The sequence below is a fragment of the Lepidochelys kempii genome, chromosome 3 (assembly GCF_965140265.1).
Source record: "Lepidochelys kempii isolate rLepKem1 chromosome 3, rLepKem1.hap2, whole genome shotgun sequence".
Classification (NCBI taxonomy): Eukaryota; Metazoa; Chordata; order Testudines; family Cheloniidae; genus Lepidochelys; species Lepidochelys kempii.
This window is the reverse complement of record NC_133258.1, coordinates 58,316,435-58,341,226: the sequence shown is the minus strand read 5'-3', so window position 1 is coordinate 58,341,226 and position 24,792 is coordinate 58,316,435. Positions and strand designations below refer to the sequence as shown.

General features: G+C 40.2%; 1 protein-coding gene across 1 annotated transcript in view; it reads right to left on the bottom strand.

Moving 5' to 3' along the window:
- Window positions 1-789: 789 nt before the first annotated feature.
- CD109 (CD109 molecule) overlaps window positions 790-24,792 on the bottom strand; it is a 132,956-nt gene continuing 108,953 nt past the window's right edge. The window contains exons 30-33 of the mRNA XM_073336464.1: window positions 16,331-16,473; window positions 10,815-10,971; window positions 10,299-10,401; window positions 790-6,360 (exon numbers count right to left, since the gene is read on the bottom strand). Coding sequence (XP_073192565.1) covers window positions 6,155-6,360; window positions 10,299-10,401; window positions 10,815-10,971; window positions 16,331-16,473 — 609 coding nt within the window. The 3' untranslated portion in view covers window positions 790-6,154. The remainder of the gene's footprint in view (window positions 6,361-10,298; window positions 10,402-10,814; window positions 10,972-16,330; window positions 16,474-24,792) is intronic.

The window sequence follows — 24,792 nt, the reverse complement described above, 5'->3', positions numbered from 1 at the left end:
AAAAACATATGGGGAAAGGATTAAGCACAGTATTTTAATTATTTTATTATTAATCTTCTCATAGTGGATGAAAATATCTTCAGGCCTGCAACATTTATACCCATGGAATGAAAATACAAGAAATAATTTAGACATATTCTGAGTTTCTCTAATCATCTACTGCCATCTGATGGTAAGTATGTTTTCCGTAAGTTGTTAATTATCCCAGTTAAAGCTCCAGGTAATATATTGTTTTAAAACCAGCACTGTATTTTTGAAAGCTTTGAACTGATCTGGTGGATTCATTGATTTTTACCTCCAGGACAGCTCAAGTTTAACAACTTGAAGTTTTAACTACTTTCAAAACTAAGGACTGCTTTCAAGCTGGTTGTAATTCCCCATGGGAAAAAAGTTTTCTAAAGCATGGGAAATCTGAAAAAATCAGTTGAATTAATTCTATTATTATTTCATAAAATACTGTAGTACAGTGTAAGGATTGAATTGTCTTCTCTTGCTGCCAGCATAAGCCCCAGTCCTGCAATAAACTCTGCATGGGAAGATTTCTGCATCTACTCAAAGAAACAGTGTCATTCATGGGGCTCATTATTAGCACTTAGACCCACATGCAGTGAACTCCATATGGATCTGTTTCTGTTGAAGACAATGGCAACACTCCCACTAATTTCAGCATGAGCATGATCACATCATTGTTGAATGATGTCACCCTAGCAGAATTTCTTTGGTTAGAATAACTAGGCAAACAACTTGTCAAAAATTAATGTAATCTTTAATAGAATTTCCAGTGGGCATCATAATTTGTATCTGAATAAAAATAAAGCAATTTTAATCTCTAAAATTCTTACATAGACTAGTCTATATTTAATCCCATAACATTCACCATAAAGAACTTATACATTTCAAAAACCAATTGGCCGCAGTCTTTACACAATAGTTTTAAAAAGCAAAGATTTTCTTTTAGAAATCTATGATTTGACTAGAAGTGAAAATATGCACATGACCTCAGTATAGATCAAAGCAGATACTTGCCCATATCTCAAAGCAACAAGAATTCTGGAACAATTGGCTATGGCCTCAATACCTAAATCAGTTGAGATGCAATAGACCAGAACTGATGTGCAGTAGCAAAGCTGGGAAGAAATGTATAGTACATCTGCCTATACTATGCTGCTCGTTAGCCAGTGCTTTTATAGTTCCTTATTTACATTAGCATCAAACTCACCTAAAATATTAAAAACCACAATAAAAATTGATCCATAAAAAATGCCTGACATGAGAGCTGAGCATTGTTCATTAAGATTTTGTGAAATTACCAAGAAATACAGAAACAAACGCATTATGTAAAGCTAAAGAGAATTCTTCATTCAGCATCTCTGGTTATACATATATAGTACTCTGCAGTACAGTTACAAATTAACACTTTACACATCAGAAATCAAATAGTGACAACAAGAAAGAATAAGATATTTGGAATGGTCAGATACACTAAAGCTATCAGACTTCATTGCATAAAATAGTAGTGCAACGATGTTGCAAAATGGCATACAAAATCGGAATAAACTTGCTCTAAGAAGTACTGTTGAAATCAAACATATGGAGCCTAATAGCTTTTTTTACCCAGGGGGAACTAACAAGAGAATGGATCAAGTAGACAATAACTGCTGTTGTATTCACATCCATAAATTACTGGGGACATACAGTCCTTGAAAACCTTGGAAGCAGGACTATGGGTAAGTGCTATGTAATTTAATATGGATTAAAACAATAGGCTTCTATAGAAAATATAAATCTGCAGAATTCAATTGACTAGCAAGTAAAATCCTTTCCATATGTTTTTGGACCATCCTATATAAATTCTTTAATAGGGATATAATTCTCTATTAAATTCTATAGTTTCAAAATGATTATACAAAGGTCATTGTTTTCTTTTAAATTCTATAGTACTTTTCCATAATGCTGTAGTTAATAAAATTCTTCTACCATGTTCCAAAACAGGCAGGAGAAAAACATAAACAGTGCCCTGTATAAAGGGAGAAAGTATCTATAGAAAATGTAATGGCCACATTAGAAAAGGATAAACTATTATGATGGCCAAATTAAGCACAATACAATAAGAGTGAATTTGACCTCTCTCCTCAGAGTTTGAGATGGAAAAGGGAGCAAAGTAGCCAATGACCTTAGTGACTTTAGTCTTTCATACAGTCAACCCTTTTCAAATTTAGCTCTCATTTTACAAATTCTGCAAATTAAAGCTATTAATATATTACATATTCTTAACAGACTATTCTTCCTACACTGTATTGTAGTTACACCGTATACACATACAGAATCCCTGGACCTATTTAAATCCATTCAAGTCAATGGGTTATGGAACATGCTCCAGGAGTAAAATTTTGAAAAGTGTCTAAAAATGACTGAGGGTGCATAAACTCCATTTTCATAAGTCACTTAGGAGCCCAAGTCCCATTGGAAGTCAGTGATAGTTAGGTGATTTTCAAAATTGTACCTTTCAGCTAGATCTCTCTCTAAGATGTATCACGATGTTTGTATGGCGAAGTCTGACAAACTGTAGTCGCTGTAGTGGCAGGGGGGTCCTGGCTGGGAACCCTGGCAGTAACTGAACTGCCCCCGTGAGCAAACTTCACAGTCCATGTATAGTCATTATGAAGTACTCACAGCTAAGGGGAAACATTGCCCAGTTGACCCTACAATGATATAATCCAACATATACAAGCCTTCTATATGAGATACATACAAAATTTTAAACATATAGGTCCAAAATCTTCCCTCAGCTATCACCATGCAGCTTCATTGCTTAGAGTGAGATTGTATGGATGAAAGTGAGTGTAGAATTTGGCCCCAAATGTTTTAAATACATTGTATGGTCACTTCTGGGAGCTTCGAAGAATACTGAAACACACAATGTTTTTCAAACGCACAGCAACCATCAGACAACACACAACAGGACTCCTGTTCAAAAGCATTGTCTTAACATTGCTCTTTAAGAGAGTCCACTACTGTGATTGCCTCAGATACATCCACTGCAAATATAAAATACAAAATCAGAATACTTACAAAATTATCCCATGACTCTGATACAAAACTATAGGCATTAGCTATGAATAAAAAGCAATGTGGTGACATCATTCTTGTCAATGGAGTGTACAGATTAAAGATCCCTCAGAGTCAATATTCTGTTTTACATGGCAAGTTACGTGCTGTGCATGTTCATGCCCCATCAATATTCTTTAGTGCGGAGACAGATCTGGATTTTTTTTAATGATGTCCCTGCTGTACATAAAAAAGGACTGTTCATATACTGATCCTGACACTTTTCATGACAGGATGCGCATGACTGATGCTTCTTAGTGTTGTTCATTAGACAGCCAAGAACTGTTTAAAACATGTGTAGTTTCTGAGAAAACAAAGTTAAGTGAACACTAATACAAGCTACACTGCAAAAAAATTAGACAAAAGCAATCTGAACCTGTGTTTCTGGAGAGTATTTGGGAAGCTACGATTCACTGCAAAAAATTCAGGGTTTTTTCCCCACCATCTACTGATAGAAAGTAGTAGTTCATCTCCAGTACTTTTCCACCGGAAAACAAGCCTCTTTCTCATAATATTAACCACATATCAATTTTCCTCTTGATAGCTTTATGTACAGTAGAAGCCAAAAGTAGCGGGCTCTGTGTTCTGGAAATTTAGAATAAATCTGAGGAACATGACATGTCAACAGACCCAATGGCTGCCCACCAGAACCAGAGTGTGAGGTGAAAGAAGAAGTGTTCTTGAAGTTCACCGAGTCAGTATATTCCAACACAAAGTGAAAAAATAACTTCCACAGCATACACTATCTGTGACTGCCCATGCTCTATACTTGGGACCAAAGAGCTGACTGATAAACTGGACTTGGTAGGCACAGGAAGCGGAAGAATATTTATACTGGGGTCTTGATTTCCTATTAATTTTGGGTCCCACTAAAACAATGGAACTGCTCACAGATTCCAGACCTTTATTCAGGAGCATGGTATTGTACTCAGAAGGAGCCTCATTGATTTCAATGGGTAAGATACAAGTGAGACACAATCCAGCTCAGAGTAAAATACTATTCAATTACTCAGTGACCCGGATACAACACACATCAAAATCAATGGGAAGGCACACTGACTACAATGAGCATTGGATCAGACCCAAAATGAGACCCCACATTTATGAAAAATTTTAAAAAACTCTCTCTCTCTGTATATATATATATATACACACACACACACGGTTTAGGCAATTTTTGTATATTCCTAAGCTACAATTTGATTTTAAAGAAAATCTCGGCAGGTAACACCCTGTGCGGAAAATCCTTATATCCCTCTACACAATGCGGCTCTGAACTAATCCCTTTTCTTTAAAAAATATTACAAAAATATATACATTTTAAGCAATAGCAATAGTTGGATGAAAACAATACTCAAGAAAGTCAAAACGACTCTGTCAATTAATTACACACAGAGAGACTTATTACACAAGAGTGTGTATGAAGGGCAAATAATAGCCGTAACTTTAAAATTTTGTCTTGTCTCTATTTCTGTCACAACTGCAGTTGCTCTGTATTTATAATAACTGTTATCATTTTGGTTGCTTTAAAAAAACAGTCAAATTAAATACTATGGGCAATTTTGGTAAGGATGGGATGGGGGCATAACTACCCAACAAACAGGTGCTCACGGCAAAAGCAGAAACGGATCCTATCGTCCAACTCTGGCAGAACTTTCAAAGACTACACATTGAATTCTACCTGAGTATGGAGTGCAGATTTAGGCCTAAATGCAGGTCCATAATCTGGAATAAGGAGCTCCTACCCTCCCTCCCTGGAGTCCCACTCTAGTAAAGCACTGAAGCATAGGCTTATATGCTTAAAGATAAGCATATACACACACACACTCACTCACTCCACTTAATCTACTCCTACAAGCCCTTCCTGCAATCAATAATGGGAGTTATGGTTTGCAGGATCAGATACTAAAACTGTGCAGCAGCAGGTGTTTCTTTGCATAGCTGTTGCTGGCTAAGGATGCCTGTATCGTTAACATAAGGAACACAGGCCCGAGCACCCCTGTTCAGTCGGCCAATGCTTCCTGTAACAGAGGTCCTCCAGAGTGGCTTTTCTACAAGGCTCAAGGACACCAGAACTGGGTCAAGCCAACTTTGATCCTGGACTCCTGCTGCTACCCACAGGTTTGCCAGTCAGCACCTGGGTATCAATCCCATTTCTTTGCCAATTCCCAGAGTTCAATGGCTAGATCATTCACTATGAGGAGGGAAGTTGTGTTTATTATTATTATTATTATTTAGGATATTCAGAAATAAAGTCCCAGGGGTAGAGTCCCTGCTTGCCAAATTTCACTGTAAGAATCAAAGCCTTCTTTCAATGTAAAGAGTTTTTAAAATGTCTGAAACCTTTGAATAGCTTATTTTTAAAAAATATGTAACTTACAAACTGGCAAAAGCTCTCTTCTTTGCCATGATAAAAAGATTTGATGGTTTTTTGATTATCAGCCATTTGTGAATGCATCATTTCCTGGCTCCCATAACGGCTTTGTAGATAGCTCCATTTACTTTTCCGATTGTCCAATCATGAACGTGTACAATGGAGTTCAGTATTAAGTAGCCTTAGGTGTGCAGAACAGAACTGAGCAGGGTACTGATACAAACCCACAGTTATGCTTACTGAAAGTCAAATCAAAGGGTAGATAATTTTTCTGAATAATTCCAGAAACTAACATTATTCCTTAATGTTTAACACCCATCCAAAAACAGTAAGCAAAACAAAAATAATGCTGAAAGGAGAAAAAGAACATTTGGAAAATAGAAAGTTAGTCTTAATTGTTTTCTCACTTAATCTAATTCTGTATTTCTTTAGAAAATGTAAATAACTACAGCATGAAAAAAAAGCATTTAAGAATTTGTTAAATTTGTCCAGTAGAAACACACAACATTTTTCTGACCCAGCAAGTTAGCCTATGGGCCCAATCCTGCTTCTACTGAACACAATGGGAGGCTAGTCTCTGATATCTCTGGGTGATGCTTCAGCCCTTATTAATATAAAACTTTCTTTGGGTGATTTATGGAAATCTCAGAAGTGCTACATAAACGTGTCTTCTTACACCATCCAACTCTGTAGCAAGCCTGCCTGGATCACAAACAATAAGCAGAACAGGGAAATCGCTGAAAAGTGCTGGTGCATTCCTGGAGAGCCATTACTGGAGTCCGTATCTCTTTTGCAAAGACTGCAGTCATTTTCACAGAAGACACAAGATGTCAAGCCTTGCATCACTTCTGAATTGTAGCTTCTCGTTGCTCTTCTCCCTGTCCAAAGAGGTTAGTAAGCATCAGCTTCTGATCTTAATGGAAATCATTGTCAAACAAACAAATATTTAGCCTGCATTTTCATAGCTGGTTGAGATATTTTGTTCAGGTTTCTTTCTTAAAATAAATACTTGGGATGAACCAAGCCACTGAAATGCTATGACTTCTAGTGGAATCTAGAATGCAAGAGGAAAACAATGCTTTTAATTCAAATCCATCACCACCAGTTGGCCAATGCTTCAGAAAAAAATAATAACTTACAGCTGTATATTGCAGCTACAAACAATAATAGCAAAGAGATTATTTAACTTCATAGGGACCAAACACTAATGCAGACTGGGGCAAATACTGCAAAAATACCTTGTATTTGCTCAAATTTAGACATGAATCTTTGCCCCTTTTTATGTGCACTTTCTGCCATCCCTGAAGTTTTTGCAATGTACTTGCACAAACCCTTACAAAAAGGTAGTTTGAACTGCACATGTTCAGGTATCCACAGTCACAGAGAAAACTAGGGCTGATTGGAAATCTTCTGACTATTCTTCCATTGGAAAATGCCAATTTGTCAACACTGAAACATTCTGCCAGAACATGCTGATTCCTAGGCAACCCACCTAGGAGGCCACTGAGCTCACAAGCAGGAGCCTGGAAGCCCCGGGACCCCAGCTCCCAAGCTCCCTGGCTCCTTGGCAGCTCTCCTGCTGGGCTGCCAGGCTGCAACCCATGTGATGGGGAGCTTGGGAGCCAGGCTTCCCAGGCTCCTTTGAAGCCCACCAGAGCCAGGTCTCCCGGGGAGCCTGATGCGCACATTTTGCCTTGGAGACAGAAAACCGTACCGGCTGTATGGTTCAGTAATTCTGAAATGAAATGCTGCAGGATTTCATGTCTGCAAAAAATGCGATGGTTTTGTCTTTTCATCCCGATTCAGGATGGAAATTTTTCCAAAGCCTCAAAAAAAATTTTGCAGAAAGGAAATGTAATGTCATGGCCAGCTGTAGATAAAACATTGCTTGACACACCCAGGAGATAAGAGCTCTCCAAGCTCCTCATCAGAACCCTGGCATAGAGACAGTTAATCAGATTAGACAAGGTTCTGCTCACACCCTTACAACCAACGTGCACATTCAACGTTTTTCTCTCAGCAACTGTGGGTGAGGATAGAAAATTCCAGACACTTAATGCACTAAAGCACCTGGCATATGTCATATGGGATGGAACTCTGCTTATTAACACAGCATGGGGGAAGATTCACAAAACCCCTTGCCAGAGTCCTGGCACAGAGGCTATTGTACTGTCTATGATACCTGATTAATGAACACCATGGACAATATTACTTTGACTGTAATCACATGCACTGGCAAAATTGCTGCTTCACTAATTTATATTGGTGATTTCCTACACAGCACTCGGAATGGCCTGCTTCTAGAATAATATGCAAAGCAATCTTTTTCTTTGTTTAGGGTTAACACTGTGGAGTATTTGTGGTTTATACTGTAGTTTTTATACAACAGTACAAGATGTAATTGTACATTACACCTTCACTTTTTATGCCACTAAGTGATGCCTTGTTAAACAGTCAGTGTGTTCAAACCTAGAGGATAATAAGCAAAGTGATAGCCAACATGGACTTGTCAAGAACAAATCCTGGCAAACCAACCTAATTTCCTTCTTTGACAGGGTTAACACATAGGAGGGCAGCAGTAGACATGATACATTTTGGTTTTGGCAAGGTTTTTGACATAGTCTCACATGACATTCACATAAGTAACCTAGGAAAATATGGTGTAGATGAAATCAGTATAAGGTGGATGCACAGCTGGCTGAAAGACCACACTCAAAGAGCAATTATCAGTGGTATGCTGTCTAACTGGGAAGTCATATCAAGTGGGGTCCTGCGGGGCTCTGGTCTGCAATATTTCCATTAACAACTCGGAGGACAGAATGGAGAGTATGCTCATGAAATTTGCAGATGACACCAAGAAGGGAGGGGTTGCAAGCACTTTAGAGAACAGGATTAGAATTCAAAATGATTTTCATAAATTGTAGAATTTGTCTGAAATCAGTAAATACAAGTGCAAAGCATTGCACTTCGGAAGGAAAATCAAATGCACAAATGTAAAATAAGGAATAACTGGCTAGGCAGCAGTTCTGCTGAAAAGGATAGGGAAGTGATAGTGGATCGCAAATTGAATATGTGTCAACTGTGTGATGTGTGGCAAAAAAGGCTAATGTTATTCTGGGATGTGTTAACAAGAATGATATCCATAAGACACAGAAGGTAATTGTTCCACTGAGCACTGGTGAGTCCTCAGCTGGAATACTGTGTCCAGTTTTGCGCACCACACTTTAAGAAAGATGTGAACAAATTGGAGAGAGTCCAGAGGAGAGCAACCAAAAATATAAAAGTTTTAGAAAAATCTGACCTATGAGGAAAGGTTGAAAGAATTGGGTATGTTTAGTCTACAGAAGAGAAAGCTGAGATGGACATAACAGTACTCAAATATATAGAAGGTTGTTTTAAAGAGAACAGTGATCAATTGCTCTCCATGTTCACTAAGGGTAGATCAAGAAGTAATCAGCTTAGTTTGCAGCAACAGAGACTTAGGTTAGATATTAGGGGAAACGTTCTGACTGTAAGGATAGTTAAGCACTGGAACAGGTTACCTAGAGAGGTTTTGGAATCACTGTTATTGGAGGGGTTTAAGAATAGGTTAGACAAACACCTGTCAGGGATGATCTAGATATACTTAATCCTTTCCCAGCATGGGTGGGAGAGTGGACTTGACATCCTGTTGAGTTCTCTTTCAGCCCTACATTTCTATAAGTCTACAATTTATTTATGCACTGTAAATTCAAAAATATTAAACATTCACTATGTCATTTTTGGAGATTAGCTCATCATCAGTGTTACACATAAAAGGCTAAATCCTGTAGAACTCAGTCAGTCCTGAAGGTTAATGGAAATTTCACCAAAGTAAGGACTGCAGGAGTTGGCCCACAGATTCCAGCTATTATGTATTCATGTCATGTACAAATTGTTACAATGTGTTAATTAACACCTTACGACTTAAACGCTCTTTAGATTGCCAGGATAAATTAATTACTTTTGCCACTTCCTCATTTTAATTTTGATCCCTAGGATTTGATTATATTTATTTAATATAGGCTGAATTAATTACCTCCATCCAGATAGAGTACTTTGTAAAAGAACACTCTGCCATGGAGTATTTGGATTTCCTCTGGGTCTACTAAGGGATGGACAATAAAAACTGTATACAACCCAAATCTTTATTAAAGTTTAGGTCAGTTTGTAATAGGAGGACCCAGCCCCCTGCCATTTTCTCTGGCTTATCTTAAGCTCTTCTCCCCACCCCCCACCTCACCCCTCCACATGATTCCCCACAGCCTCCAACTTTACCCAAGAGTTTTATTCATTGCTGAATTTCGTCAAAACACATGCCATACCTAAAACAGAACCTGAGAAATATTTCTGCATGTACATCTTTTTTACATAACTATTGAAATCAAAATACTGGCACCCTCTCCTCTAATGAACTCTGTATTTAAATAAGAAACAGATGGAAGGGCCACCTGAAGATAATCATTAACTTGGTAACTGAACCACACCAGAGTTCATACTTCATTTTGGTAGTTTTGGAAACACCACTAGGCCAGATTCTCAGCTGGTATAAATTGGCTTCAATAGGGTTATGCTGATCTACACTAGCTGAGAACTGCTCCATTAAGACTAAAAGAGTTAATAGTAATTCATTATAACTCTTGACACATTTGCAGATAACTGGAGAGTAACCTATAGCATTTGTAAAGTATCAAGTGGCTTTTCCTGGTCTTCACATCTTCTCTGCTTTCATGAATACAGTAATTGCATATTTTAGCTTGTGAATCACAGTGATCTATCAAGAATGACTAACACTTACTAGGTTCATAGTAATCCACTATAGTCACGGAGGCACTTTGAGTATTTGCTACTTTGAAGTCTCTCATAGCAGGAATATCCACACAAACCTGTGTTTCATTTAGCTAGAAAAATACAAAAAAAATACATTCAGAGAATTCTAGATAGGGTGTTGTGAGGGAAGGGATGGGGACTAGATGGTTGGCTAATGGTCTAAAAACTCACCTCTAAAGACCAGAGTCTGAATTTAGGTCATTAAACTGATCTCTTTGGTGGAAATTTAGCCAAATCACAGATCATTTAAGTAAGCAAACAATTTACTAAGGGCTCAATCCAGCAAACCCATTCTGATCTAAGTAGTCCTTACCTACACATGCAGTCCCATTGACAACAGTGTTGTGAGTAATGGTTTAGCCATACTGACTCCTCAAAAGATGTGATTTTTATAAAAGTGTCCTTCTGAATTTGAATCAAATAGCTGGTGAGTTGAGGTTAGCACCTGCCATTACAAATGGATTTTCTTGTTTTTTCAACTTACAGAGTCTAAGTATATGTTGACTTTCCCATTGTCCTTTTCCACCTTCTTAACGGGATCATCTAATGAAATGAAATCTGGTGATACAGAGAAGCCACTAAGTAAATCAACCTCCATGAGGGCCATACCACTCTTGGAAGATGCACCAGACCCCAAGTACCTTTTAAAAAAATGGAGACAGGAAAACTTTTAATAGAAATCAAATATTCTAACATTAAAATGAAATGCTCTGCTATTTACATTCCACATTATAATACAGAAAGTATAGAATTTGGGAAATGAAGGAAAGATGATATGTTTGAGGACAGATGTTGAATTTCTAAGGTTTTAAGCGAATCATTTAACAGACTCTGAAAATTAACAATTTAGACAAACATTTATATCTCAATTCCCCCTAGCAACCTCAAACACATGGCCAAGGAGTAGATTAACCTCTGAGCAAAGAAAAGTATTGCAGTTATTTACCATTTGCAGGAGCCTAATTCTGATCCCACTGAAGCCAAAAGGAGTTTTGTCTTTGGCTGCAGTAAGAGTAGACATGGGCCCCAAAAATGCAGAGTAGTAATATAATTATCTGCAACTTTTAAAGGAGGCCTACAAGAAAAGCCAGACTGTACATTGCTAGGATTCTAAAACTATATCACTTGGTGCTACCATTTTCTGGTATTTTTGTGTAAATTTATAGATTGAAGAGTCTATTGAATTTGCTCCCTATTTCTCCAATAAGGGTCCATAATTCACTTAATGGAATCACTTGATTACCTCTCCAACCTTCAATACAATTTTAAAATGTTCATTCCATATTAGCCATCTGGTTTTGGAAAGAGAAAGTTTAGCAAGTTGAATTTTTCCATTTCCCCCTGAATATTGCTTATTATAGCATCTTCTGCCAGTTTGAGTATCACATGGTGGACGTGAAAACTTTTCTCTTCAGCAGGAGTGTAACATACCGTGGTACACAATGAAACTATCAAAATATATGTATGGCTTTCTCTTCTACATGTAACACTTCCATGTCCAGCCAAGACTGCTTCTTTAAATAAAGTTGGTGGCACAGGCTGTTTCCTTGGCACTGAGGCTAAACCACCATTGTTATTGAGGATGGAACATGTCTCTAATCTGCATTTTGAATGCCTGACAGTAGTTGAAAGTAATTGAATAAACTATTTCTTTGTAGATTTGGATGGGTTTAAAAAAGGGGAAGACTTGCTTTTCACAAAGCAATGCTATTAAGCCTGACAGCATGGCTGATTGAACACAGATAGGACTTTGAAAGAAATACAGCACCACTGCTGACTTCGGTTGGCTTATGAGATTAGAAACAGAGGAAACCATCTGTTGGATGAGGCACTGTGCCAAAGTAGCTGCTATTGAAAACAAATAACTGAATTGGAACTGGATGTAATTAGGTCTGTGTTTATAATTACAGCTGAGAGGATACAGAAACATCCAAGCTATCTATCTAGCCTGGGTACCACTAAAATAACAATGGGCAACCCAAACAACCTGGTACTCCCCCCAAAAAAGTGAGTCAGATCTACCCCCTAACAATTACACATGTGCCTTCCTCCAAAAAAACAGAGAGAGGCAGGGGATAGTCCCAGCTATTGTCTCCTCTGTAACATGGGCCCTTAAAAACACACACACACATATACACAGCTAAGAAAATGGCAAGTGATAGAAGGAAAGAAGTGAAAAGAAAAACGTGTCTCTTAACTGAATTAAGGAGACCCTGGGCTGGAACTTTGGGTTATGTGATCATTCCTCCAGCAGTCTAGGAGCTGTAGCTCCCCTCTGCACCATGCAGCAGAGGGCAGCAAATGAGCACAGACATCAAGCATATGTAGCCAGTAAGCACAGAGGGCAGAGTGAGTAGAGCTAATGGAGCATGCCTTCCTATTCCTTAGAGACATCAGAAATCCCACTGCATGCAGAGGCAAGGCCATCCAGAATTAGCAACAACAGCACATGCTCCTCTACCAATCCTGCAAGTTTTCTAACTAAAAATCCATCACGCCGCTGTCACAGTTCAGGGCAGCTGCACCTGCATTCCCCTTCTATGGTCCAACAAGGGCACCCAATCTCAGGCTTCCATCACCCCTCTTGAGTGGAGACACAGTTCTCTTTCCTTTTGGACCTGGGGATCTCCAGGCTGAACAGTTCCCTGCCATCACTGTGTTATTCCCAGCAGAGGCAGGCTGCCCAAGCAGGCCTGCTTGCGGTCTATTCAGGGATGGTTAACAGTGGGACTGCCCATAGTTATATTTACCACACAGCTTTTTCTATGCAGCCTATTTTATTCTTAAGGTCGAAGGACTACGCAGAAAAAATATTACAAACCATGAAAGAATCTACACGCATTCTAATAAAGTTTACCAGAGATCACCCCAGCACTAACATGGGCTCTGGCAGGAGCAGTCCTTCAACACCCCACCCGCAGGGTTTCCTTGTGTTACCAGTTCATCTCAGCTTCAGCTCTGAACAAGCACCCAGTCTTATGGAGCCTCAGTGGGCCCAGTCCTGCCAACCATTCCCTAAGGATTGGGGCCCTCTGTGGACCACGGGTCCTGTCCGTTTGCTGGATCAGGAAGAAGGCAATGAGCCTGTGTAAAACCAAGCTATTTATCCAAAAATTCTTTCTTTGTCTCTTGGTCCCTGGGAAATCTAGTTTGAATGAATATTTGGGCACCTCTCCAGAAGGTAGCTTCAAAGAGTCTGATAACTGAAAGAATTACATTAGCATCTCTCTCCTCCTTGAGGAGTTATATACAGTGCCACAATAACAGACACAGTAGCATTTTGAGTAAAATAGGCCCCAAAATTTTTGAACCTAATTCAATAAGCTTTAACTTAATTCAATAAAATGTATCTTAATTCTGTAAGGTTCATCCAGGAGGTTGCAGGATATTGTCAGCCTGGCACAGTTTCCACTAGGAGATTTTGTGAGACATCACATGCTCAAAGTTCAACAGCATGCAGATGACACATGGTGGGCAAATGTTATTCTGTTAACCTAGTACTTTTGGCCAAAGTCTGCTCAAGAGCTGGCTGAAGCAATACAGAATTTCTGCTGGCTGGTATTGGAAAAAACTTTGAGGTGTTTGCAGCCATTGACCAAAGATGCACACCCATAACTACTCAAACCAGTCCACAGCTTAGGAATTCTCCTGAACTAACAACCTGCATCTTGCTATGATTTCTAGATTATGCTGAAAGGGAAAATCACATCATGTTATATGGATTCCAAAATGACTAACAGTAAAATTATTTAGGCATTCAGTACACATGGCATGAACCGTGTCCCATTAATCAGAGAAAAAACATCTGATTATCAGATCCAGGCACATATCTGTTACTCTAAGGGTCAAATCCTGCACTAAGGTGCATTGGCCCAGAATCATCAGGACTCATGTGGAGCACCTTAGGCTCCAGACTGATGGAGATTGGTCCTGAATGACCATGTACCATTCTGAAGTGGCTGCACAAAGAAAGATGTCAAAAGTGGCAGTGCCTTTCAGCATCCCAGAAGAGGAGAGAGATGGGGTCCTTCCAGGCTGTATCATTGGTCAAGAGCTCTGAATCAGATATCTCAGCCAGGGAAAGAAAATGGGGACATCCAGCTAAGATTACCCCCAAGCCCGTGGTGTAACTTAGCATAGAATATGTTGCTGAAGTGCCTACAATTTGTGCTGGAGTTCACTTCACAGAAAACTTTGAAAAACATTCTGTTTACAGACAGCTCTGCTTATACACTGCAGTGTCCCTGACCCCCTCCTGTATCACTGGGGTTATTATCAGAGACATATACATGTAATCAGGACTTTTGTTTCAAGATTTTATACGCTCCTGTTGATTATTACCCAATGAAGTCAATCTTCTATGCACTGACCTCATATCTGGCTATATTTATATATATATATATATATATATATTATACACATATATATATATATCTTTATTATCTGTATTATGGTGAAGCAAGAAGTTCCAACTGTGATCAGGGCCCCATTGTGCTAGGCACTGTACAAACAGAGTAACACACAGACATTGTCCTGAAGAGTTTACAGTTAAAATAAATAACATACAAAGGGTGTACAGAGAAGGGGTATAAAAAATAAGCAGCATGAACAATGTGATGGTTTGCAAAGGTCACGTTTGCATGGAAATGATTATAATGTCACAAGGGAGCTGCAATTTCAAGGGAGGAAATATTCAACAGGAACAGATAAGCGCTTAAAGATTGTTTTTCTCCCAGTGTCCTTGGTAGTAAAGCAGAGAAAGAAGGGAAAAATGTAAATATATAATATACAAGTACAATGTCCTTCAGGGTTTTCTGTGAAGTATCCAGAGCTCTTTAACCACAACAGGATGTGTCTAATGAGAAAACTGCTACAGAAAGATGTTTTCTTTAAATGCTTCCCTTTAATATATATATTCAGTGTCATGCCAAGTAACAAAGAAAGCCAGCAAAGGAATTAAGAACACAGTTCTCTTGTCTGACTGGATGGCTCAGAGGTAACTAATGAGATATGGCAGTTCTATGCCACCTGTTCACTGCTAACCCAAATATAAAAGCTAATAATATCCTATGGCTGTTCAGTGGCTTACAGGAAGTGATTTTGATGATCTCAGTCCACTTCTAGTGGACATGTATTCACATCACAAAAAACACTTTTCACAACTGGTACCCTTTGTTCCATGTTGGAATGAAAACAAAACCTTTTGATGTTTTTGCAAGAACAATGTCCATTTTCACACAGAAACCAGAGCACTTTTCAATATGGGAAATGGCAGGGGGCTGTGTGTGTGTCAGTCATGCTCTGCAGCCTGGTACTTAGGGCACTGGCCTGGGTTTAAGTCCTTGCTCTGTCTGACTCAGAGCAGACAGGTTTTTCATTGCAGATCACTCTGAATCAGGCAGAGCAGGGACTTGAACTTGGGTCTCAGACATACCAGGCTACAGAATATGAGAGCCTTGTTCTCCCCACACCTAACAAAATTTTTCTCAAAACCAATCGCCACAAAATGTTTCAGTTTCAACAAAACAGTATATTGTGACAAAATTTCATTCCGTCAAAAATGTTCTGCATCAGCTCTACTTATTCACAAATTGCTCGGAGATAAAACCTGCAGATCTTCTATTGCTGAGCAGCACAGATAACCAGAAACCTTTGAAACTTCAAATGATATTATTGTGCATATAAACACTTCCATATATCTCTAACCTTTATGAAACCCTCATACTTCGAAAAAATGAGATGACAAATGGCAGCTTTGTTTTTTATAATTATGTTAATTAATAATCTGTTCAGATCTAATAAGATATCTCTTTGTTCATTTAAATATTTGCTTCTGAATTTAATAATTGGTCTCTTCTATGAAGTCATTAATTTGTTCTGTAGTAGATATAAATCTAAATCACAGGCATTAAAAAATACATACAGTACTTCACTCCTCTTAAATAGTATCAATACCGTACAGATCAAGAGAAGCAGCGAAGCACCAAATGAGTTACTTACCTTGTACATACATTTACGGTAAAATGGTTTATGTCATTTTTGTCATCTTTTACGACAACATCTAAGTCAAAAGCTTCTTGACTTTGGACAGATCTGCGCCTTCTACCAGTGACTGAATGTTTCACATTGTAAATAATGTTGAGCTATGAGAGTACAAACACAAAACATAGATGAAATCTGTACAGCAAAAATGAGTTCAATAAGACGGTTGGCTTGATCTCAAAGTCTATAATGGTAGAACTCTAGAGAACAGATCATATTAAGTGTAGTGATTGTCTAAAATCTGGATTCTCAAAATTCTCTGTTTGTGGTCCAGTGTCAGCCATCAGTAGCCACTGAATACCTTTTGTTGACAGATCAGTATGTGATATTCAAAGGAATACAGGAAGTGTCAGAAAGCTACAAGTGCAACTCTGCTTGTCTTACGATACAGTGCCATCCACTAAGACCTTCGCAGGGCCTGACTGAGGAAAATGTGTGAGTTCCGTGAAATGCAGGAATTTTCTAACTAGCTTCTACCGTTTGATAATGTGCACTGCTGCAGATATTTCCTGTCAATTCTGAAATGCAATGAAAAAAAACTCTGGACAATGACACTAACAGAGTTAGAAAGGAAAAACAGTCACATACCTGGGAATATGGAAGGAGAGCAAATAGGAATTTTTACTCACAAAGTAGTTTTATTTAAGAAATTTACCTTGATCCTATGTGTGATATATTATAGCAATTCTACATTCAAAATAGATGATGGTTAGCATTTTACTCTAGGCTCAGTGTAATAGAGAGATGTATTTATTTAAACCTTAATAAGGACCAATTTATCACATCAGCTAGTTCATTAATAAAAAGACACCATGACAGTCATCAGCTAAACACAAATCAGAAATATCACTAACTGAGCTTTCACCTGCCAGTTCAACAAATGCAGGCCTCTGCCAGGTGAGCTACACAAGGAAATGTGACAGTGTGTCTAGCAGAGGACAGTGGTATACATATAAAAGAAGCCCATACACTGGACACCACTGCAGAGGATTCCTGATGTATTTAGTGTAGGAGATGTGCATCAGCAGCTTGAAACAGCTGGAGAAGGGTTGTAGAACAAGAATTTCTTCAGGAAGGTCTGACTAATCAGGTGATGATCTGATTATCACAACATTTTAGGAAAGTATAAATGTGAACAGCCAAACCAAAGATGCTGAGGTCAGGATTAAATGACCATGAGCACTTTCATGTGACAGTCATTAGAGAACATTCACCAAGGAAGGGAAGTGACTGGTGTGGCGTAGAGAACCAAACATGCCAGACACAAAGCATTTAGAAGTTGCTGAGAGTTAGACATAAATGTCAGATGCCTTAAGACTGAGAACCTTGCCATGTGATATTGATTTATAATGGCAATATCTTCCCACCGAAACACAGTACACCAGCATGGTTGGCAGGACAAGGTATCTGGAAAGGGACCAGAGGAAGAGTTTATAATTCAGCACCTCAGGGAGAAAAGCACTTGGTACAATGAAAAGCTCAACTTTGAAATTCCTAGAACAACAAAAACAACTACAAGATGGTGAGAAAACTTTTACTATTAAGTGCTAATAAACATTGGTTTGACAGATTTGTGATTATACCCAACAAAAGGAAAGACTTGTCATTATACCCCACCTTCCTTTTAGATACAAACCGATACTCTCTCCCTGTCTTCTTAGCCTTCTAGATAAATCTCTGGGAACAGCAAAAAGAACTTTACTTTCTGCTTATTATATGAAAATAGCAGAGTTGGTTCATCTTTTCAAATACAACTAACTACCAACATCACTATATCCATCACTACAACAGTACAATAGGAGAGGATGTAGGAAATTGTACTCCATTGCCATACAATCATTTAGCATGATGCCAGACAATGAAAGAAAAGATGTTATTCTAAATTCAAAGGTACCACAAAGCGTGGTACAAGTAAGTCAGCACAAATAGAGGGGCCTTTAATTTTCTGTGAGCTGCTTTTCCTGCTCTATCTTCTGACCCCTTCTTGTAAGTTACACCGTGTACTCCAACTTACAGATGTTTACTCCTGTCACTCTGTATAGCACCTCTGAATTTAGCACTCAAGTACAGAGATGATTCAATAAAGACACCACAAAGATAGCAAAACACCACTGGCTCTGAAATGAAAACTTATCTTGAACAACAACGTATCCCTAGGCAACTGAACAAGTTCAGGAATAACACAGAGGATAGAGTGGTCAGTTTATTGGAGACGTGTCGTAAGTTTGGTATAATCAAGCTGGAACCCATACAGCAATTTGTCATCACAGGAACAATGTTGTTTTAGCTTTTGCCAGGAAAAACAAATTCATGAGAGGTTTCAGAGTAACAGCCGTGTTAGTCTGTATTCGCAAAAAGAAAAGGAGTACTTGTGGCACCTTAGAGACTAACCAATTTATTAGAGCATGAGCTTTCGTGAGCTACAGCTCACTTCATCGGATGCATACCGTGGAAACTGCAGCAGATATTATATACACACAGAGAATATGAAACAATACCTCCTCCCACCCCACTGTCCTGCTGGTAATAGCTTATCTAAAGTGATCATCAAGTTGGGCCATTTCCAGCACAAATCCAGGTTTTCTCACCCTCCACTCCCCTACACACAAACTCACTCTCCTGCTGGTAATAGCCCATCCAAAGTGACACTCTCTTCACAATTACAGGTTTCAGAGTAACAGCCGTGTTAGTCTGTATTCGCAAAAAGAAAAGGAGTACTTGTGGCACCTTAGAGACTAACCAATTTATTAGAGCATAAGCTTTCGTGAGCTACAGCTCACTTCATCAGATGCATATCGTGGAAACTGCAGCAGACTTTATATATACACAGAGAATATGAACCAATACCTCCTCCCACCCCACTGTCCTGCTGGTAATAGCTTATCTAAAGTGATCATCAGGTGGGCCATTTCCAGCACAAATCCAGGTTTTCTCACCCTCCACCCCCACACACAAATTCACTCTCCTGCTGGTGTGCAAGGCACTGCATTTAGCCGTATGGAGTGGAAATCTATCAACTGCATGAAAAAACTTGTACAGATACGGACAGACATCATCATCCTTTCCAAATGCAAACAAATGGACATCGTTCCAAAAGGACTGAAGGTAAAAAATCCATTACAATCTACATACCACACAGACTATGCTGACAGCTTGTGCCACAAGCTCTCAAAGAAACTGCGGAACCACCTGATCAACATCCTCTACAGCAAACAGGGAAAGATTAAGAATGAGCTCTCAAAAATGGATACTCTCATAAAAAACCAACCTTCCACACAAACTTCCTCGTGGCTGGATTTTACTAAAACTAGACAAGCCATTTACAACGCACACTTTGCTTCTCTACAAAAGAAAAAGGACACTAAACTTTCTAAACTACTACATGCTACAAGGGGCCACAGCAATGGTTCCCTCAACCCACCTAGCAATATTGTTAACCTATCCAACTATACTCTCAGCCCAGCAGAAGCAGCTGTTCTATCTCGGGGCCTCTCCTTCTGCCCCTCCACCCCCACGAACATGATACAGTTCTGTGGTGACCTAGAATCCTATTTTCGACGTCTCCGACTCAACGAATATTTCCAAAATACCTCTGAACAGCATACTAATCCACAGAGGTCTCCCTACCAACACTACAGAAAGAGGGATTCTAGGTGGACTCCTCCTGAAGGTCGAAACAGCAGACTGGACTTCTACATAGAGTGCTTCCGCCGACGTGCACGGGCTGAAATTGTGGAAAAGCAGCATCACTTGCCCCATAACCTCAGCCATGCGGAACGCAATGCCATCCACAGCCTCAGAAACAACTCTGACATCATAATCAAAAAGGCTGACAAAGGAGGTGCTGTTGTCATCATGAATAGGTCGGAATATGAACAAGAGGCTGCTCGGCAGCTCTCCAACACAAGTTTCTACAAGCCATTACCCTCTGATCCCACTGAGAGTTACCAAAAGCAACTACAGCATTTGCTCAAGAAACTTCCTGAAAAAGCACAAGATCAAATCCGCACAGACACACCCCTGGAACCCCGACCTGGGATATTCTATCTACTACCCAAGATCCATAAACCTGGAAATCCTGGGCGCCCCATCATCTCAGGCATTGGCACCCTGACAGCAGGATTGTCTGGCTATGTAGACTCCCTCCTCAGGCCCTATGCTCCCAGCACTCCCAGCTACCTTCGAGACACCACTGACTTCCTGAGGAAACTTCAATCCATCGGTGATCTTCCTGATAACACCATCCTGGCCACTATGGATGTAGAAGCCCTCTACACCAACATTCCACACAAAGATGGACTACAAGCCGTCAAGAACACTATCCCCGATAATGTCACGGCTAACCTGGTGGCTGAACTTTGTGACTTTGTCCTTACCCATAACTACTTCACATTTGGGGACAATGTATACCTTCAGATCAGCGGCACTGCTATGGGTACCCGCATGGCCCCACAGTATGCCAACATTTTTATGGCTGATTTAGAACAACGCTTCCTCAGCTCTCGTCCCCTAAAGCCCCTACTCTACTTGCGCTATATTGATGACATCTTCATCATCTGGACCCATGGAAAAGAAGCCCTTGAGGAATTCCACCATGATTTCAACAATTTCCATCCCACCACCAACCTCAGCCTGGTCCAGTCCACACAAGAGATCCACTTCCTGGACACTACAGTGCTAATAAACAATGGTCACATAAACACCACCCTATACCGAAACCTACTGACCGCTATTCCTACCTGCATGCCTCCAGCTTTCACCCTGACCACACCACACGATCCATCGTCTACAGCCAAGCTCTGCGATACAACCGCATTTGCTCCAACCCCTCAGACAGAGACAAACACCTACAAGATCTCTGTCAAGCTTTCTTACAACTACAATACCCACCTGCAGAAGTAAAGAAACAGATTGATAGAGCCAGAAGAGTTCCCAGAAGTTACCTGCTACAGGACAGGCCTAACAAAGAAAATAACAGAACGCCACTAGCCGTCACCTTCAGCCCCCACCTAAAACCCCTCCAACGCATTATTAAGGATCTACAACCTATCCTAAAGGATGACCCAACACTCTCACAAATCTTGGGAGACAGGCCAGTCCTTGCCTACAGACAGCCCCGTAACCTGAAGCAAATACTCACCAACAACCACATACCACACAACAGAACCACTAACCCAGGAACTTATCCTTGCAACAAAGCCCGTTGCCAATTGTGCCCACATATCTATTCAGGGGACACCATCACAGGGCCTAATAACATCAGCCACACTATCAGAGGCTCGTTCACCTGCACATCCACCAATGTGATATATGCCATCATGTGCCAGCAATGCCCCTCTGCCATGTACATTGGTCAAACTGGACAGTCTCTACGTAAAAGAATAAATGGACACAAATCAGATGTCAAGAATTATAACGTTCATAAACCAGTCGGAGAACACTTCAATCTCTCTGGTCACGCAATCACAGACATGAAGGTCGCTATCTTAAAAAAACTTCAAATCCAGACTCCAGCGAGAAACTGCTGAATTGGAATTCATTTGCAAATTGGATACTATTAATTTAGGCTTAAATAGAGACTGGGAGTGGCTAAGTCATTATGCAAGGTAGCCTGTTTCCTCTTGTTTTTTCCTACCCCCCCCCAGATGTTCTGGTTTAACTTGGATTTAAACTTGAAGAGTGGCCAGTTTGGATGAGCTATTACCAGCAGGAGAGTGAGTTTGTGTGTGTATGGGGGTGGGGGGGATGTGAGAAAACCTGGATTTGTGCAGGAAATAGCCCAACTTGATTGTCATGCACATTGTGTAAAGAGTTGTCACTTTGGATGGGCTATCACCAGCAGGAGAGTGAATTTGTGTGGGGGGGTGGAGGGTGAGAAAACCTGGATTTGTGCTGGAAATGGCCCACCTGATGATCACTTTAGATAAGCTATTACCAGCAGGACAATGGGGTGGGAGGAGGTATTGGTTCATATTCTCTGTGTATATATAAAGTCTGCTGCAGTTTCCACGATATGCATCTGATGAAGTGAGCTGTAGCTCACGAAAGCTTATGCTCTAATAAATTGGTTAGTCTCTAAGGTGCCACAAGTACTCCTTTTCTTTTTGCGAATACAGACTAACACGGCTGTTACTCTGAAACCTGTAATTGTGAAGAGAGTGTCACTTTGGATGGGCTATTACCAGCAGGAGAGTGAGTTTGTGTGTAGGGGAGTGGAGGGTGAGAAAACCTGGATTTGTGCTGGAAATGGCCCAACTTGATGATCACTTTAGATAAGCTATTACCAGCAGGACAGTGGGGTGGGAGGAGGTATTGTTTCATATTCTCTGTGTGTATATAATATCTGCTGCAGTTTCCACGGTATGCATCTGATGAAGTGAGCTGTAGCTCACGAAAGCTCATGCTCTAATAAATTGGTTAGTCTCTAAGGTGCCACAAGTACTCCTTTTCTTTTTGCAAATTCATGAGAATTTACCACCAGCACATGGACATCTGAAGCAACATACTGAACAGGTCAATTAGCAAACATTTTACTGGAATGAGTTACTGCTGCTAAGGTCTGATTTTCCCTTCCTCCCTTCTCATGGGTATGGGGAGGTTCGCACAGGAATGGAAATAGTTCTTAATATAAAAAGGTTAACTGAAGCCACCTTCCTTGGTGCAGCCTAACTAAGTAGCAGAGAATCAGTTAAAGGCAGACTTGTCCACTCTTCTTATAACACAGGGGAATACCAGAGAGGGGCAGGGAGAGGAAATTGAAATTTAATATTTTGCATCCAAAAGAACTTTAAGAAAATAACTTCAATGGTATCACGTCCAAAAATATGTGAGTTATTTTGAAGGTCTCCATACAGCCAAGGACAACTTCCTCTCCCTTTCTTATTCTTAAACTATCACCATAACAAACATGTATTTGGCTGAGGGCATTTGTTGAAGGAAATATTTACAGCATTTTCTCTCTTTTAATTATTATCCTTGGTGAAAACACGTTGGGAAAATGCACATCTTAGCCCAGATCCTCAGCTGGTGTAAATCGCTGTGGCTCCATTTCAATGGAGATAGGCTGATTTACATCAACTGGGGATCTGGCCCTTTGTCCAAAAGGCTTAAGGAGAGGAAAGATAAATTTCTTTACGACACGGACACCGTCTGCCCAAACCAGGCCAGAGCTACCTTCCTTTTCAAATTATAGGGATGGACTAATCCTGCTCCTCTCCAAGCCAGGGCAATAGCTTGATGTGCAAGTTTATCAACTGCAAGACCAAGAGACTACAAGAAAAATGTTGGCCTCTGCAATTTTCATGGCAACCTAGAGAGTCTGGAGTAGAGGCAGCTGAAACTCATTTACAGCCTACTGAGACCAACGTCAGAGAAGGTTATAAAGTATCAAGCAGAGTCATCAAGAATTACACAGGTTTTTCTAAGAATCTATCTTGTGGAGAACTAAAGCTCTTCCAATAATGGCCAGTCCTTGAGATCCCAACAGGAGATGGTATGGGACTTTCTGGTATTTAAATGAATCAGTGTGTGACATGCTACATCTGGAGGTAAAGTCAGATCCGCGGAATAGAGTGTCTGACTACTGCACTCTGATAAGGTGTAGGACAGTGGAACCCAGCTGAAGAAATACAATCATGCTGTCATATGCTATCTGATTTAGCAGACAAGATCCAGATCCTGCTTGCAGCTGGAGAAAAGTGAAATCTGATTTGAACAATATCAGAGCTCCTTCCTGAAAAGCAGCCCCATCAAGGAAAGCAGGAGGAAAGAGGTGGTCCCGCCTAGGAATAGTTTTATTGGATGAAATGCCTTACTCCAATGCCTTGTCTTTGCTCTGCCAAGCTGCAAGAAGATAAGGATAAAATTGTGGCATCTCTGTCTCTAAGCTACAAGAAGAAATACAACCTAAGGCTGACTTAGATCAGTGGTTCTCAACCAGGGATCCAGGGCCCCCTGGGGAGCCATGAGCAGGTTTCAGGGGTCCGCCAAGCAGGGCCAGAGTTAGACTCACTGGGGCCCAGGGCAGAAAGCTAAAGTCCCACCACATGGGGCTGCAGCCCAGGCACTGAGCCCCATCACCTGGGGCTGAAGCCAAAGCCTGAGCAACTTAGCTTCATGGGAACCCTGTGGCTTGGGGCCCCGGGCAAGTGCCCTGCTTGCTACCTCCTAACGCTGGCCCTGGCTTTTACATGCAGAAAACCAGTTGTTGTGGCACAGGTGGGCCGTGGAGTTTTTATATCATGTTGGGGGGGCCTGAGAAAGAAAAAGGTTGAGAATCCCTGATCTAGATGAAGCAGATGAACTGGATCCAGCAATGTAGACCTTTGTACATCTGTTTGGTTTTTGAACCTTAGGTCTCGTGGTAGTCTATTAAAAATGTATATTATACAGTATTTCTCATTAAGTTCCCCTCCCCCAGC